Genomic DNA, 19,586 nt, shown 5'->3' with positions numbered 1-19,586 from the left:
ATGGTTTTTGAAAGATATCGACTCATTGTTTGTAGATATCTACTAAACTAAAGCAAATACAGAGAGTAGGCCTGTTATACTGAGTGATATATTATACACACTGCTCTGCTTTCTGCACGGACCTCACAGCTGTTCTCTCTGTAAACATCGCGTTGCGATGAAAGCAGTTAATAAAATAATACCCAGGGGATGCATGCAGAGCTGTCATTGGCTGAGATAAGTCCGGCCGTGCGTCACGCCTCTTTGAAACATCTCTGTTGCCGGAAATACATCCGCGGAGGAGCCTCAGAAGACCCATCAGTGTCTCCTTGGTTATAGCTCCTCCAGAGAGCCTCCTCGGTCCTCGATGTGCATTCAGAGAAATTAGATGTCCTCCAACATGGCCTGCTGAAATCCATTTCCGGGTCACTACCGGAGGACCGAGGAGTCGAGGAGGGGAAATTAGAGAAATGAGAAAGGCCCAGAGTCTAAATAAAATAGTTTGTGTTTCTCTCGGGGAACTCAATGTGTTCATTTCAATGGACACCATGTCCAGAATGTATTTCAATTGTATTATTAGGACAGTGAAAATCAATCTCTGTACAACTCAAAACTAGTGTAAAACCCTGCAAAACTTCATCTGATGTAAAGCTCTAGAAAAGCTACCAAATTGACCTTGAGGTAATTTTTGTCAAATTGTTTAGCGTCATTAGGCTTTAATCCAATAGAAATGAAGATACAGAGCAGTAAAGGTGACAGATGATGCAGCTGTGACACCATCTTTACTGTTGGCAACACCGATGGCTCTTTTTTTTAATGAACACAGAACACACCATTACAGTCTGGACAAAGCATCTGCAAACACGTTCTCTGAACCCTTTTTGTGTCGGATTTGCAGGTTCTGGTCTTGGACGATCAGAGCCCACCGCATGAGACGCTGGTTGTGTTTCTTACCTTTGGAACCCCTAGACCCAAAAGGGAACATAATACATGGGCAACACAACGGATATATCCGATATTACGTTCCCTTTTGGGTCTAGGGGTTCCAAAGGGAAGAAACACAACCAGAATAGAATTGGTATAAGTTACAAGTGGTATTTGTAACTATAAATGAACAAAAGGATATGCACAAACAGCCTGGCACAAACAAAGGGCCACACTGTTGTTATTTAACAAAAGGAGAACTCCAAAAGAGAGTTGCACGGTATTATCCCACAACGGGTAATACACAAAAGGAAAGAAAATACCTCACTTCTAAAGTGGACCAAAATAACAAACAAAAGGAGGCTGTGCGAGAACACAGCTGTTGCCGATCTACAGGCGCTAATCGATCCTGGGTCTAAGCGATACACACACAAATGCTGATCTACAGGCGCTAAGTTAACCTGGGTCTAAGCGATACACACACACTATACTAAACACAGAACACTACGACAGAATGCTAATCAGTAGTGATGGCAGTTTGACACTGAAGCTTCGAACGGAGCTTCAACCCTGGACTTCCTATTCCATAGAAGCAGTGCTTCGAAGCTTGATTCAAATCACGTGACATATGACGTCCAAAGCAGCAACTGCTTCAAATCACGTGACATGTGACGTCCGAACCAGCAACTGTTTCATTTCCTGAATGAATCAACTCACTGGTTCGCCGTCCAATCAGGTGATTCAATGCACTGCCTCGTCTCTATTCTGACAGGTGACAGGTTGAAACAGTTTCAAATTTGAGCGCTTCAACACTTTATAACCGCTCTAAACAATGCGCAATGTGTGGGTTGTTGTCGTAGTTTGCGTTGTTGCTGTTGAGTTGTTGTTGGCATTGCATTTTAATTTGGATCAATCATTATAGAGCAAGCCAGGAAGAAAGATAGGTCGTTCTGGCTCGTGAAACACTTTGAAATTTGGAGAAGTTGTTAACAAAAAGTCTGAGTAATATAAAAACACTTCACTAGTTTAAGGAATCGATAGCCCAGTGGATAGAGCCGGCGGCCAGTATGCGGTGATGTCCTCCTTGCAGGTGGTTCAAAGCCCGGAAGAGTTAAAATTGTAGTCATTGCTTTTCAACTTTAATACTTTAATAACTGATAAAAGGCCCTCTCCGCCCAAAACAATGTCCAGCACTCTCTAGTCTCTTCTCAATAACCCAATACACACAATTATCAATCTTTAATTGCAAATAGAACATGATATTCAGTCTTAGTGTGTGTGTGTGCATCGAATGTTTTTCAAGGCAAAGATACGTTAAACCCACTGCAGCCTTGCACTTCACCAGGAGAGGTCGCAGTAATTGAAGCTTCGAGAAATGAACCTATTTCCGACACAATTGTCCAAGTGGTTCGATGCTTCATTCAAAGCTTCATTTTGCCATCACTACTAATCAGTGTAACTAGCACAGAAAACCTACTTAACACGCTGCTAAGCAGTCTAACAAAGCACAGAATATGGCGGCAACACAACGAGAGGCTGGAGGCGTCTGTCTCACAATACAGCGCCTCTCGAATGATGTCCGTGCCCGGCCTTTGTACTCCTCCCCCGGATGACGTGGCAGAAGCGGGCGGGGATTGGACGACGTCAATCCAGTCACCTCGGATGTTGCGAGGACGGGACGGCTAATTTACATATACACACACAAACCGAGTTAATGGCACCAGGAAAGCAGCGGCTGTAACACTTTCCATTATTTGTTATTTCTTCTCTTGTCTTTCATTTTTTTGGAATGACACAAGATGGCAATTTTTTTTAACGTGGCTTACCTTTGTCTTTGTCTGGTCTAAACTGGTCTTCAATGGCATTAAAACGATAACAACGATGATGTAGTTAATCCATAGGTTAATATCCAATTTGGCTGTGTCCCCTTTGACATTTTCCGATAATCTATAAGCAATACAACTGCAATTCCGTTATCTGCTGTCCGCTCTGTGCTCCGTGCGCTCTGGGTCCTGCAATTCCTGCTTTCTTACGTAGTAAACAATAAGTAAAGTCTGCTGAGTAAAGTGCTTACGCCGGCTGGCATTCTTCATAATTTACGCAGGACCATATCTCTGGAACCCATTGGTCGATTTGGGTGATATACACCTTTTTCTTAACCAAAATATCCAATAGAATCGAGGGGCAGATCCCAAATCCACGTAAACATTACCATAGAACTATATAATGGAGAAGCAAACAAAGCACATCTGAAAGTACAAGCCTGGACGGCAAAACTTTATACCCAGTATATTGCCATAAATATGATGGTGGATTATCAGTAAAAATTTCTGCGTGACACAAAGACATTGGATTAACCTTGAGCGGCGTTTTTATTTCGGTGAACACAACTTTTGATCACAAATCAAAAAAGGTAAGACGTAGGCCTAATTATTGTAATATTTTTGAAACCGGATGTTGTTTACTTTCTCTTTTCTGGCTGATAGCTCCGCAAATTCGGGGTCCTACAGTGATGACATTACATGTGTGGAATCTGTGGAGTCTCAGCTTTAATCAGATATCTTGTTTGTGCAGTGACGATAAGTAATAAGCGCATTGCTACCGTGAGTGCTGTGCAAAAGTCCGTTAGCATTTTTTCGCTCCATGCTAATTCAAAGGCTTGGTATTACTCTTGTGTTTCTTTTAGCTAAAAATGGTTCATATTGTTAGTTAGCTGAGTTTCTTATCGTTAAAATGGTATGGAACATTAATAGTTTCATAAATGTTAAGAAACCCTGAGACATAGTCTCGTAAAAAAACGGTGGGGGGGGTCCACTGGGGGGACCGTCGTACTTAAGAGGTTAAAGTATAAGAAAACAGACATGCAAAAATCCGGCAGGGTGCATGCTAATGTACAGTATGCATAATCCTCCCATGACAGCTCTTTGATTATAAACCAAATGTGTCTGGTAGCAATATAGTGCAGTTTAAGTACTGAATTGTGCAAACCCTTTACTGAGTGTCTGCCAAAGTCCCCTCCTCACAGACTCACGTACAGTACACACTCTTGATCATTGATTACATTTGCTGCAGCCTTGTCTGTGCTGTGAGGTGAATATAATTCAGACATTGAGAACTGTTCCCCGCTGAGACTTTTCTGCTCTCTCCATCTCCTTCAGTATGTTTCTCTTCTCCCCCCTCTCTCATCTTACATTAACATGTCACACGGGCAATATCTGCACACGAACAATCTGTGTTTCATTTACACCTGAGATTAAAATTAGCCTCCGGTGCCCCGGTAGAATTCCTCTGCTGCTCGCGAAACATTAATATGCCTCGCCAACCCGACAGGTTTCTGTTGCAGCTATTGCAAAATTATTAATCTTATGTGTCTTTTAGCATTAATCTTGAAGGCATTGGGGAGGCTGTAGTGCTGCGTGGGCCATTTATTTTACTTCAAAGCTTGCTTTTGCATATTAGCATACCGCATACCGCAGGCATCAGCTGATGATTCACAACTCTGTGTTGTGACTGGTAAGCGAGGTAGCAGGCGTGTTTGTTTTGTAAAGGAGAACCAATGCATGACAAATACTGTAAGCAGTCAGTGAGCAAAAGGAACACAATGGGAAATGCTTTTTTCCCTCTTGTTTATTCAGACTTTTGAATTAAAGTGTAACTAAAGTGTTGTTGTCTCTTATAGGTAGTTTGAACAATACATTTATAGTTTATAGAGTTATATTGGTGACTTTTTCAGTCCTTACTGCAATAATACTTGTTAAATATATAGTGGGCTGTAAACTGTAAAAAACACGACTAAGTGACTGAGGGAAATTACTTTCTTTTGTTCCTTTGTGTTATTAACATATCTATGTTCTGAGACATTAAAATGGCCATATCATGGCAAATTTTCAGGTGCAAATTAGTATTTTGTGCCTCCACTGTGATATGTTTCCATGCTTTAATGTTGCAGAAAGCTCGTTATTTTTCTCATATTGCCTGTGCTGCAGCACCTCTTTTCACCATCTGAAACTAGAGCCCAGTCTGCTCTGATTGGTCATCTGGCCGGCTATGTTGTGATTGGTTTTAGGAATTAAACTAAGGATTTAAAACAAGGCGTTTCAGACGCGGGGGAGTGTGTTGGAGAGAAATTCCCTCTGGAGGGAACTTTAGGATTTTAGCCTTTGCAGACCATTTACATGGTAAACCTATATAAAGTATAAAGGAAAGGAAATGCTGCCGAATTTCTCTGTTAAAATATTATTTTGTGCCACCATTCAACATTTTGGAAAGAGGCTGCTTTCATTTCAGCACAGATGCTGATGCGATTTCTGTCACGATAAAATATGAAGAACCACAGGGCTATAAATTAAGTGTTTTCTTCCAAAATGAGATGTCCAACATTTGAAAAATGGATGTCCGCACTAAAAAGTGATTGATGGCACAGAATTATAACAATTTACGCCTCATTCTGAGGGATGGCAGAACGCAGTGAATGCGGCTCCCTCTGAGAAGGAGAACACTTTGACAGAATGGATTCGCTTTATTTCATACATATAGATGACAACATTGAAATTCAAGAAGTGCCAGCGCCATACGTAAAGAGGTCGTATAACCTCACTGCTAAGTGGATGTGATTGACAGGAATGGAGCGTTAGCTTGGCCCTCATGCCGACCTTCATTCCATTTGCTGTCGGCTGTGTGGGAGGGAGGGATTGGCGTCATCTCACCATACTCTGACGTGAGTAACAGCGGTGAATGTGAAGCATGTGACAGGATCCACACACCACACGCCTGCTGTCACCATAGTGCGTTAGTAAAACATTTCGATTTTGCCTAATTTCAGTTTTTTATACCCTCTCCAATTTTTGTTACAAATCTGTGGCACACATTTTCCTCTAGTGCTTCCTCTGAGTAATCAACTGAAGCACCCACAGAATGAAACACACACACACACACACACACACACACACACACACACACACACACACACACACACACACACACACACACACACACACACACACACACACACACACACACACACACACACACACACACACACACACACACACACACACACACACACACTCTCTACTGTGTACTTCTCACCCTCTTTTTAATCTCGCTCCCCACATTTCCCCTCTTTAATAATGTATGAGAGGGAAATGCAGGCAGTCCAAAAGGAACCATTTTCAAGTACAGCTCACTGTGTTAAAAAAATAAACAGGAGCGGCCTTAATGTATAAGTGCACCAAGTGTACTGACGTATAAATGAATATAATCCATAATTGTAAAGGACACAAGAAAGGGCATTGTGGGACCAAGCAGCACAAACAGGACATGAAACAGGGGATGGAAATTCACTTTTTGCCTCTTGTTTTTTCTTGTTCTTCACAGTTTATCCATACTTTTCTGCACTTCATTTTTGTCCTCTCCTTACCCTTTCTTTCACGCTCTTCTTTCTTCTCTTTGTTATTCTTACGTTTTGCCATTTCCCACCTTATTTTGTCTCCCTTCAATACTCCCCTTTGTAATGCTAATCTTGTCTTTCCCTGTCTTTCTCCTCTTCTTCTACCTCCATGTTTTTGTCCGTTATTCTCTTCTTCCTTTACCTTCATTTTATAACATCCTATTTTTATAATAACATCTTTCTCCAATACCTTTTATTGTTTATTACTTTCATAATGTTTTCTTATCTCCCCTTTTCTTTCTGCCTTTTAATTCATTCATCCTTCACTCTCAATCACTTAAACCCACTCCTTATTATAATCTTTATTTTTCCCTCCTGCTATCACTACTCTCTCCTGCCACTGCAGTCGTATTCCTTCCAACAAGTCCTCCAACTCATACGATCAAATGGGCCGATTGTTCAGGCCCTTATCACGTCTTATAATTACGTTTTAAAGTTTTCGCCCTCTAGTGCTCCCGTTGAATGCTAACGTTACAGATGGTCATTTATTCACAAATAACCCTCTTTGTAAAATCCTAAATTGTAGGATAGTTTGGCCATTAAAACGCTTTTTGATTAGATTTCTAGCGAGAAGTGTATATTGTACTTTTAGAATTCATGTCCAGTGGATGTGTAGGATCTATAGTTAGATAGATATTACGAAGATGATAATAGGTATGCGGCAGCCTCCATGTAAAGTTACGGGTTGAAAACAGTATTTTCGGTCTCAACGTTTTCATAATAAAACCAATGATAAAATGATTTAACAGTGATATCTGCAGTACTCATCAACTAAAAAACATCAGTTTATCCTTGTTAATGATACAACATTTATTGGTTTAAATTGTGTACAATGCTTTTGTGTTTTTCCCATAGGTTTTTCTCTTTCGATTCTGAGAGACACCTTTCTTTTTTCAGAGGTTTTGATAGGCTAAAACATCGATTGTTTTAGCCGCAATGCACGTCGGGATATGGTGTTAATGCGATATGAAATCGGAAAACATTTAAAACAAATAAAAAATAATACTTTATTCGGAGTGTTCTTGCCTTTCTCTTTGGAAGACATCACATAACGGCATTGTAACACACGGTTCGGCTGCATTAAATATTACATATCTGCCGTAGATATTTATTTATAGAGCCCTGATTAGAAGACCTTTTGACAAACTGTAAGAAATGCCGCCAAAACTGAATACGTGACGTGGATCATAAATATATTAGCAATTAAGCAACATCTTCAATTTATTTTCACACAATACATCTCCTTGCAGTATCAACACTAATTCGGCTGACTTTTATATTGGATCCAATTGGTAGATAGGCTGTATTTACACCATAATGGTGCAGAGCTGATAGAAAATGATTTTTTTGTAGTTTTTAAAGATATTATTTACTACCTTACCAACTCCTCATGCAGTTGACTGTTACAGGTCTATACAGGTTCATGTTACAATGCATAAGCTTCAAATCGAGAGACTGAAAGTGTATTTTCCTTTACCGTTCTGTTTTAATTTCACAATAAAGTTAATAGTAATTTAAGCCTTTTTCAATGGGAGCTTTCCTGAAAGTAAGGTGTTGCAGTGTGGGGTCCCACAGGGAAGTTCGCTTGGGCCTTTGTTGTATTCTATATTCACAAATGACCTTCCCTACGTATTAAATAAGTCCATTGTAATAATATATGCTGATGATTCTACAATGTACAGTACAGCATCAACATGCAGTGAGTTAAACAATCTACCGTAATCTTCGGACTATAAGGCGCACCTGAATATAAGCCAAAGCAGCTAAATTGAATGATGTGTACATATATAAGCCGCACTGGACTATAAGCCGCAGGTGTTTTAATGTTTAATTACCATATGTAAGGGTTCGTGCACAGAGGGGATTGTCGGGAAATAGATGGCTGTTTGAGCAAGCTCCCATTTATTAACATTTCAACAAACAAGTCGCATATTTGCATAACGTATTCAAGTGTTACCATTTAGTGCAATAGTAGCTACAGAACATGTACTCTGCTGTGTAAACTCAGACACACAAACTTTTCAACTTTCAAACTTAAACGGTGCGCTCCCAGCGCACGTTTAACACCTTTGCACAAACTGTCTCGCTCTCGTAATGTCTGTCTGTCTTGCTCTCGTTCTGTCTCTCGTACCACTCTCGGTTCTACTTTTACTTTTGCGCGCTACCTGTCTCACTCTTTTCCGGCCTCCAGCTTTTCCTGCTGTAGCCCGCCGCTTAAAGGTGGGGGGCGCGGACCGGCCATAGAGCCCATAGAGTTAAAGGTGGTGGACTGTAACCTGTAAAATCCATAGATCTAGGAGGTCCCCTAGTGGCCGTTAGCTGTACAAATCCATAGATTAGCCGCACCGTTATATAAGCCGCAGGGTCGAAAAATGGGAAAAAAGGCGCAGCTTATAGTCCGAAAATTACGGTACTTAAAATAGAGATTAAAGACATAGCAGGCTGGGTCAACAATAACAAACTGGTACTCAACATTGCAAAAAAAAAAGCAATGGTGTTCAGATCAAGACATATGTTAAGCAGCAATCCTCAATTAAGCCTGACACTGGCTGGTCAGCCAGTGGAACAGGTAAACAAGACTAAGTTGCTTGGCATTGTTCTTGATTCTGGTTTAAAGTGGACAAAGCAAATTGACAGTATCGTAACTAAAATGGGAAGGAGCATAGCTGTGACGAGAACATGTACAAAGTATGCAACACCAACCATTTTGAAACAAGGCTGCCAGACTAGCTCTCCACTGTTCGAAGTGCACTCATATTGGAGTTATAGAAACCTATCATGGCTTCCGGTTGAGAAACGTCTGCAATCTCGTGTTATCACTTTTCTCAGAAATGTCCAATTTAGCAAAAACACATTGTATTTTTATGATCAAATAGTTTACACAAGAGACGAGCAGGACCATAAGACTAGACAAGCTACATCAAGCCATCTACTGGCACCTAAACCCAGGACAAATATTCTGACATCTTCTGTGACTTATAGAGCTATAAAGGAATGGAACTCATTGCCAAACTACCTTGCTGAGCCCAGAGCCTCTTTCATGAAGAGATTGAAGGGCCATCTACTAATGACCATGTACCCTTGTGAACTGTGAACCCAATTTAATTATATCTCATGCTTTGTACTGGTGGGTGTCTTGTTCACTCATCCTTGGCTGAGATTGATATTGAAAGTGGATGAGATTGTTGTTAATGTTGTTAATGATGTCAGTACTTATTTCTTGAATGTTGTTGTATTGTTGTATTATTGTTGTATTGTTTTAAGTGTCGGACCCGAGGAAGAGTAGCTTTTGTCAAGAGCAAAAGCTAATGGGGATCCTAAATAAACATAAACATAAATATCTTCATTGCTTCCTTTCTACTAATGACTTCCCACTCTCTCCCTCCCACGTTCAATGTGTTAACTCTTTCCCTTTTTCTTTTCCTCCTTCAGGTCCGTCTGCTGTACTGCTCCCTGGAGGAGGCTGAGCTGATCTTCCGGGCAGCCTTGGCGGCGGGTCAGGCGGGACCCAGTCACATGTGGTTTGCTGTGGGACCGGCCCTGTCTGGTTTGGGCCTGGAGGGGCTGCCCAAGGCGTTATTCGCCATCCGGCCGCAGGGCTGGAGGGACGAACCCAGAAGGTAAGAGCAAAGCAGAAGGTCCTCACAGGTTAACTGGCTGTAAGCTATGGGTCCATAGGACATGATTTAGGATATGATATTTGTTAACTTTTTCACTTTACATTGATGCACTTTTGGAGCTAGATTACAAAGGACCAATTATGCTTATTTTCATATGTGACCTGCTCCATCGAAATCAGTCGCATTGACCCGAAGACACATTTTGAGTTGAATACACTGTTGGATTCCTAGCTTTCTAATGATATCAGGATTGTTTTTGTACTCCAAATATTAAGCAAAATATGTCACATTATATAATGACTGTTACAGAGTCATCATTTTGAGAAAAAGGCCTTCAAAGTTTCCTCTTCTCTGGAATCCATTGATCTGATTGATTATTAGCAGAGCAAATGATCAAAATAGTACAGAGGAAACATATTTTGGTTTGGATTACTGGTCTGGTGGAAGCTCGTGAGTGTGTATGTGTATACGTGTGTGTGTATTTGTGTAATTTTGCATTTGTGTGTGTTGTGTTTGTTTCCCGGGGAAAACACTCACGAGAAATTCTGGCTGTTGTTATGCCTGCTGTGACGTCAAGTTACTCCGTTCTCCGCTTGTAATTATGCCATCACAAGCTTCAACTCCTGAACAACAACAAAAAGCCTACGTCTTATCCAGTTTGTACACAACGATGGAGAAACTTAACAAGCAGCAGTAGACCAGCTACCTACTGGGAATCTGGTCTTTCGAAGAGGTACAGAGGAAGCTGGACCACAATCGGCCATTGTTGTTGTTGACGGTGTCAACTGTGAGGGCTTTCCGCGCGGTTTGGCTTTATGAAGCAGGCACGCAAACGGTTACGTCATGACGCAAACGATGACGCAATGACGCAGCACCAGTCGGACTCTGGGCGGTGTGAAAAGAGCCGTAGCTAAACCGAAGAACCGGTTCAGAACCTGAAAAGCTCTAGCACGGAGCTTGAACCGGAGTTGCGTTGGTGTGAATGAGGTAATACTGCCTGTGCTGCAGCACCTCTTTTCACCCTCTGTCTGAAACTAGAGCCTAGTCTGCCCTGATTGGTTAGCTGGCTGGCTCTGTTGTGATTGATCAACCGCTTATAGATGTCCCACCCCTAAGTCTATCACATACTGTACAATGTGTTGGAGCGCTAGTGCGATTGTTACATAGTGAGGTCTTTTTGTTATGAAGTAAAAACAAAGAAGTTCAATGCAGGTGTTTCAGGCAGGGAGGGGGAGTATGTGGGAGAGAAACTCCCTCTGGAGAGAACTTTGGGGTTTTAGCCTTTGCAAACCATTAATGTGCACAGAAACCTATACAACACACTACAAGAAAGAGACAACCCCAGAAAGCATTATTGTGCCTCTTGATTACCCAACTGTGTTAGACAAATGAACATATGTCAAAAGGATAAAACAGGGATTTTCATTAAAGCGAGCCTTACAACATCTGTATGCCTGGTGCAAACTGTAAACTCAAGCTTCCGGTGGTATTCCATGACTTTCAGGAATATCTAAGTCAACCTTGGAATCCGAATTTTGATTACATTTATCTGTTCCCATGATCATGAATGAACCACACGCTCAATATTTAGTTAGCTGAAGCTTGGCAAACATTCACTTTCTTTAAAGACTCTGTGGTCTCTGCAACAAAATCCCAGCATGCACAGAACATACCAAGGGTGGGTTCTATTGACTACAAATTAAACTTTTCATCCCTGAAAGTGTAAGGTACAGTAGTTGTTCCTTTAAAAATAACCTCCCAATGTCCTTTTCACTTCTTATCAACGCCACCTATTCTCTAAACATGAATGGCTGTTTCCATTTTTATTTTAAAAGGCATTAAGTCAATGTGTCCCTTTGAAACCTTAAACCAAGTTAGTGAACACTTGATTTTTCTCCATTCAAAGTTGATAATATCACATCCAAAGTAAAGTACTCCTATGATAGAAAACTTGTATCCTGCCCCTTGGCGCATGTTTTTCTATGTTTCTTATAGCAGTCGGGTTTCACATGATTTGCATGTTTCCTGAATTGGACAATTGGTTGTGCTGTACTATTGCTGAAGATCAATGCAGTTCAGACGTTGTAGTTTCTTCTCTCGCAGCTGAATTGAGGATTTATTTGTAATAGGTGAGTTATGCAATCGAGACCCTTAAAGGCCCCCATGTCTAAAATAGATTTATATTGTGCAATTTCCCAAAATCTCATTGGTTTCTCATACAGCATCTCTGTATAGTATGTGTATTCACTCTCTGTCCTAAAAGGCTTATTGGAGCTCCTGCCACCCCCTTCCATATGAGCCCAGTGGCCGTCTGCGAGACAGCGAGACACAGCGAAGCCCAGCCCGAACACACACACACACCTGCAGCCAGGCTGGGAGTTTGTGTGTGCTCACACACCGAGTCACAGCCTCGCCGCGTCCCGCTGTCTCAGGTTGGAGAAATCGGCGGAGCTGCAGCTGAGAAAAGATTGAGAGTGTGTGTGTGTGAGGAATTCTGCGGATTGGTCAATTTGGACCAATCCACGGACTTAACGTAACGGCTCCGCGGACGTAACGTAACGGCTCCACGGATTGGTCCATTTTGACCAATCCACGGAGGGGTCGTCGTTACGTCACTCGGTTCCCGGAAGAAAAAAATTGAAAAAGAAAATCTCCAACGAGGCGTTCTGGGGCAGCATAGACACGTCTTTTCTGTGTTAGAGTTTTACTCGCTACAGGGTGTACTTTGAGGGTTTGTGACTCTGCAGACCGTTTACATGCATAAAAACCTTCATAACACACAAGGGGATGGGTAATAACCGGAAAAACATGACATGGGACCTTTAAAGCTTCTGAAAACCAAACCATATTACTTTAAACATGCATCAGGATGAGTGTGAGAATAAACTCAATTTGTGCACCTCTATGATTTTCCTGGAGCAGCACACAGGCATACACAGTAATACTCAACGACCACCTGCTCTGTACATTATATATTCCTCACTGCAGAGATGACCTGATTTAACCGCGGGCATCATTACATTTTCATCTGATCTAATCTAAATAGACTGACCAAGTGAGTCCAGGTGAAAGGTGGAATCCTTTATTGAATTGAACTATTAAATCCACCTCAGTCATGATGGGAAGCGTAAGGCAGGTTTGAAAGGAGTTCTACACTTTGTTAAGACAGTTCAGTAATACAAGGCAAGGGAATCATCAGAAATCCAAACCAGGTTAAGGAGTACAAACTGTGAAATAAGTACAGCTTCAATTCCTAAACTTGACTTGACTAGTTGTGCTACATTTGGAGACATAATATGACCACTTCGCTCTAGGATCTAACTCTTTTTGCATCATCCCGTGTGGGTATTGCCACATCACTCTCTGTGTACTGACCATCTTGAATCCATTGCCAAGCAGGATTCCTTCCAGCATAGCAATGGATTATGAATGCATCTGATTTCTAAGATTGTGAAATTGTCATGCCTGAGAGAGAAGCACACCTTCACTATCAGGCAGAACGTCACAGTGCATCGTGGAACACTGATGTTCTGTCCTAAGAATTGGAATAGAAACTTAGCTGATGTAACCGAAGCAGATGGGTCTTTCTGAGGAGAACTGTCACCCTGAAAATGCAACCTTTCTTTTAATGAACAGGTTTACATTTATTCGGACTAAAACCTAATGTGCCTTGTACAAGTATAAAGCACATAATACAACGTTCTCGAAGACCACAAAGTCTTATGCCTGGGATCGGAAAATTCTGTAAATAAATCCAAAATCCTGCATACTGTCAAACCCTACCTTTACAGTACCAATGTTAAAGGTGGGGTAGGTAATTTTGGAGAAACCAGCTCGAGTGCGCTAGAATTTTAAAATACACAGCCGGAAAAAATGTGCCACTTCCTTACAGAGCCCCTCCTCCAACACACTCGAACAAGCACATGACCAATGAGGTCACGAGATAAGTTTGTGCACAGATAGAAGGCTGACAGGCAGGTAGGCCATCCAGTTATTTTAGCCGGGCCGGCTCAGATGATTGGTCGTGCTTTTTACAGCGCTGCAGCTTCCACAGATTACATTTTTGTATGGATTTGGGTATGACAAAGCACTTAAGATATTCATTGCTATCGGGATGTTAAGAGCATTCCATGGAATATAACAAAAAGTGTATCTTGAGCCGGTTTCTCAAACTTACCTACCCCACCTTTAAGGCAAATAATGTACCATATGTATTATATCGATGGAGAAAAATGTCAATTTTTCTGAAGTTGGGGTTTATGCTTGATCTCCATTTTGAGCACCATGCCAGTAATAAAACAAAATATGACAACTCTAGTTTTGAGTTTCTTTGCTCTTACAACCAACATGAAGGTGCTTAATCCTACACTTTGTCTGAATGAGCTTGTCACCTCTCTGTCTGACAGCTGTACAGTGCGATAGAAGGACGATACAATTCACACACTCATCAGCAACATTCATGCTCCACCCAGCCAATCTGCTCCAACCAACACACTTTTTGGTCTTAGCTATGAAAGTATCCATTTGACAGACGCAGCAAAAAAAAGAAGCTTTTCTTCCGATTTCTAAAGCAACGTCACCGTTGCTTTTCTGAAAAGTAAAATAACATTTAACTCAGGCTCCTAAGCACAATACCCAAAAAAGACTTGGTTTACTAAATATTTTATGACTCATCAGGTTGATGAGCATCGCCTAAACACAACATTACAATGCACAATAGACTACAGAGGGGTGCAAACGATACACCAGCTTTGTCCTCCGGATTCCTACAAATAATTCATATTTCAAATACACATAAATCCCTACCTCCCCTCCATGGTATATTACAGTAAGTTTGATTTGTGCCGCAGTGTTTATGACTGCTGCTGCCGATAGATCCTCCAGAGAGCCTTTTTAGACACTAAAGAAATGATGCCCTATGATGTGGAACAGTAGTTTTTGTGAACGCATTAAACAAACGATATGCTCAATACGATGGGAGCAAAGCCTTACCCAACTGCACCGCCTAGCTCTTTTAGGTCACAAATTACCATACCAGCACCATTTTCCAAATGGCAGTAGCAACATAGTACAACTGAGTACCCCCTGTTTACTTTTCTGAGGACACCTGTGAAGAGGACAGAATTGGTGTTACCTCATATTTATGGACAGCGCACTTTTGAACTCTCTTCAACTGTCCTTCGCCACTTCATCTCCTGCCCCACCAGACTGTTTGAAGTGGAAATGCAGTACATTTTGGAAGCATTGAAATGCTTTATACATTTGGGATCATTAGAATGTGCGATCATTGGACCTTGCTATCATTTGACCCTTATAGGGACTCAAGCAGCAACTGTTATTTTACATTATAAATGTCTATTTAGTTGAATAAGATGTAAGAAGTGCCTGGTGTTGTTTTTTCTGCAGCGGTTTACAAATAAGAGCTGATTCAACAGCCATACAAAGCTTTTTGCAGATCAAAGTCTGATCTATTATTAAATTGTGCTTAGACAGACAGCAAGTGAGTGTGCTAATATTTATTTATTAGTTTGAAGCAAACTTGAAACATAAATACATGTTGAAGAACTTGATGTTCAGGATTGTACTGAATTCCTGCTTACATTAGTTAACTGGCCCAATATGCTAAATGTATGTTTCACTATCAGTTATTCATTTATGAATCTCTATGAACAGATTCTGTAGGGCAATATTTTGGTATCGGAATCGTTCTGTCTTCCATTTGTAGTTGGAATAGTATTGACCACTCATCTTTGACACAGTTTTGGCTGATGGCATTTGCCAAAATGCAATCTGGAAACACATCTGCTATCTTCTGACAATTATTTAGCAAGTTTGATTTAAACTGGCTTGTGAAACAATCCATGCATTGTCTCTCAACTCCTCTCCATTCTCTGTCTCAAGTTGCTAATTAGACAATGAGTACAAAAAATGGACCAGATATCTGCCAGATTGGAACCTTACTTATATTGTTTGTTGCCCCCAGAGGGTTATTGTCATCAAACTGAAGCTGCATTCACGATGTGCAGTAAAATGACTTTGCGCTGACGCTGCCATTGTATTCCTTTGGAGAGGACAATGGCGTCGACTTGGCAAAAGTATCCTCTGCGTCATGCACCGCTCAAAATTGTCTCAGAATCTGTTCTGTAAGCTCAAGTTATTTTCACTTTAACCTCGTTAAATGTCTCGTTAAACGCCAAACCAATCAGACTACAGCTGTATATGGCGCCAAAAGCGGTGAGCAAAAAACAAATGATGTATCATGGGAATGTAACTTGATGGGTCTCATTTATCAGCTGTTCAGGAACACGCTGACTAGTAATTACATATATTATACAGGTTTACAAGATACCTTTGACAACTTTAAAATATTCACTGACTACCACCTAAGGTGCCAATCACACCAAGATGTGTCACCAGAAACAGGCTGCTAGCAAAATCATTGTTTTTTCTATAGTACAGTGTATCTGGATATGCGACTTTCTCGCTGCGTGTTTCTCTATCATGCTTTTAACTGTTCAGCACAATGTTAAACTTAAGCCTTCAACCGCATTATTGTTGTGTTGATACTGATAGATGTGGTGGTTGCTAGCTAGCTAGTTAGCTGTTGCTAATGCACTGTTTTTTCCAATATGCTTTGAAAGCCAAGTTGCTTTTGTAGTGACCTACCAAAGGTTCCTCTTTTTAAGTAGATGGCTAGCCTGATAATTACAAATATGTTAATTACCGGTACATCAATTTAGAGTTTTTCAAAGGAATATATGTTCTCCTGTTATCAATTGTGTTCATATCCTTTCACTACTAGCATGACAGCAACACATGTATTTCCCTAATGGCACAGTGTCCCAGTAACACCCAGCAATCCTGACAGCACACTCATCTTACTCAGTCTCTTATGATTTATGCAAAAGCTAAAAAGAGAGAAACCGATCTAATGCTGATGAGTCACGTTTTAAGGTGATAATACAATTTTGGATTGCGCTCCTTAATCATGATTCATTACTTTCTGTGTGATCAAGTGCACACCCCTTACCCCAGAACATAATTTGCAGAAATTGTCTAATTCTATATCAGTGGACATGTAAAACATTTCATGTTATTAAAAGTCACACACTGAACTGCCAAGAAGAGTGTTCTTCTTTTTCCCATCAGCATTCAAATCTAAAGGAGAGGGGTCCATTCATTTCCCCCCATGTGCTTAGTGCTATTAAGTTTGAGCCTGGTTGAATTTCCATTGTAACTGCCCTCATTCAAGCAGTGATGACTGTCTTCCACCCAGACTGTCTCTGTCTGCTGTATTTCCCTGGACCTTAGCACTGTCAGAAAAAGACCTTTGAAAATGTCCCAGTGTTTTTGACTTACATTGTTCTCTCCAATCCTGCAGGCGCATTGCCAAAGGCGTCTCTGTGCTTACCCACGGGGCGATGGCTCTGCGGCGGGACCAGGGGAGCAACAGCCGGGCGCAGTATGCTGGCAACTGCCAGACTGACGGCAACCAGACCCACAGGGTGCCAGACAGAATCAGGTGAGAGGGATAGAGAGGGGAGGACAGAGGGTGACTTTGAATTTCGTTGTCATTCGCACCGGCTCCTGACATACAGCTGAGTGAGAGAGTAAACAGCTGAACAGCACGGAAAAGCAAATAGTGGCCGACAGCTTCAGTGGAGGCTTAACATTCAGAGAGCTGAGTCATTCTGGCCTAGAAACAGCTGTTTTATTTCTATAGTGATGTTTTACAGGTTGAGCTCCACATGGTGGCTACAAATGGAAACAGATTTGTTGTGTTGCTGTTCTTTTGTGTTAATGCAGAAGATTAAGCATAATCCTGAAAATTCAACAACATTTCCAAGTCAACTTGGACCCAGTGCCTCATACTGTCACGCTCTTGGCACCTTTTATAGGATCCGTTTTATTTGTGTACAGGAAGTTTACATTTGGCAACACACAATAAAACTATATATTGTGTTTGAGATTAAATGCATTGACAAAGGACTGATGTAAAAAATTACTAACATTGCCCTTAAGTTCCACAAAGCACACGAACATTGAATAAAGTCTGTTCTTAGATTCATTCACCACAATTTCTGACCAACCAACACAGATTGTCATACTATTAACATAACATCAGTAGCTCTGTGTGTCTAACGATGTTCTACATGTGTAAACAGTGGAACTAGTTGAAAGCCTGTTGCGTTACATACAGATGCTAAAGATGCCATGGGGCATTGACCAAACTTTAGTGTCTGATAATAACATGTGCTGTTTTCTTTACCACACATGCACAATGGCAAATAGATTTTAAAAGCTGGTCAGAAAATAAGCTGTTTCAGAGGCTGTTTTATTTCAAGTATGTGGCCCATAGCTCTGTGTCCTTCAAAGGCTGAAGGCCAGGCTGAACCAGCTCCCCGCCTCCAATTTGATAGGACTTTTGTCCTTTGTTCATTTTCCCCAACATATACAGTACATATTTAAAGTCCCTCTGGGTAAAAGGGACTTTAAATATGCGCAGGAAAATGAGCAGAGGAGTCCATCTTTTAATTGAATACTTGATTGACAGCTTCTGGGTTTTTCCCACACAATCCCCTCTGGTGATTGACTGGAGGAGTCAGGTTTTTTCAGCAGCAAAGGGTTACAGGAGCAGTTTGGTTACCTGCTGCTAGACTGGCTCTGGAGATTTGTTCTTGTTTACTATTACGGTCGTACTGTTTACTGTATCTCTTGCAAAAAAAATTATTCAGGGTTATATTCGTGTATATGCAGTTGCAGGGCACTTTTTACTTTGGGTTTTACAATTTAATTAGGAACCCTGGACTCAACAGATAGTTAAAAAAGCCCTGGAGCAAGGCACTTGATCCTTCACTGCTTCATATGAACAGCTAAGAGAGAACGGCAAAGATGTTCTGGCTCTTAGACCTCGCATTTAACGGTAATTGAAGAGGCGTTCAGAAAACAAAAACCCTGCATGATAAGTGTAAAAGCAAAAGCAGGGCATTATGTGGGACTTAAATGTACATGTTTAAAGATGCAACTGAATCAGAAATCATTTTTTCGATTATTGCATCAGAGGTGATCTGGGTTCATATTTCTGAAGTTGTTTTACATAATAATTGTTGCAATGCCTTGCCATCGCCATTGCAACTCTAAATATTATAGATTTTACAATTCACAATAATTATAGATAATTGAATAAATGTGATAGCTGAAGTGTTCTTTTAGTCTGTGTTAATTTGCTGCAATTAGCAATTATCTTGATTATTTAAATAGCTACAATGCGTAGATGTGTCTGTTTGCATTTTTGTGACAACTCAAGTTCATACCTCTAAGAATCTATTTTAATTCCCTAAGTCATAAATGCTTTGTTTGTGATTGTTTAATCCATGTCATATGTTTGAGCCAAAAAAGTATTACTTACAATGTTGGCAATTATATTCCAATTTGTTCCAAGTTTAGTCTTGTAATAATGTAGTCTTAAAAACAAAAAAACTACATTATCAATGTCAACGTTTTGAGGTAAACATATTTTCTATGCAGGGGTGACGCTTTTTGTGTTCTCGGAAAAACCTGTAAAAAAGTATTGAACTTTTAAGATTGCCTGGTACCTTAGGTGGTAGAGCATT

At 40.8% G+C, this 19,586-nt stretch overlaps 1 protein-coding gene across 2 annotated transcripts in view; it reads left to right on the top strand.

The window, feature by feature from the left end:
• The window catches only part of grin2da (glutamate receptor, ionotropic, N-methyl D-aspartate 2D, a), a 237,886-nt gene that overhangs the window by 52,544 nt on the left and 165,756 nt on the right, over positions 1 to 19,586 (top strand). The window contains exons 1-3 of one of the 2 annotated variants that reach the window (XM_079655557.1): positions 3,139 to 3,316; positions 9,785 to 9,972; positions 17,354 to 17,494. In XM_079655557.1, coding sequence (XP_079511683.1) covers positions 9,869 to 9,972; positions 17,354 to 17,494 — 245 coding nt within the window. In that variant the 5' untranslated portion in view covers positions 3,139 to 3,316; positions 9,785 to 9,868. Of the gene's footprint in view, positions 1 to 3,138; positions 3,317 to 9,784; positions 9,973 to 17,353; positions 17,495 to 19,586 lie in introns of those variants that run through there. The other variant, XM_079655556.1, reaches the window with a different exon arrangement.

This window comes from Notothenia rossii (assembly GCF_949606895.1).
Source record: "Notothenia rossii genome assembly, chromosome: 10".
NCBI classification, from domain to species: Eukaryota; Metazoa; Chordata; class Actinopteri; order Perciformes; family Nototheniidae; genus Notothenia; species Notothenia rossii.
Note: the sequence above shows the minus strand (reverse complement) of the source record. Positions and strands in the feature narration are given on the sequence as shown.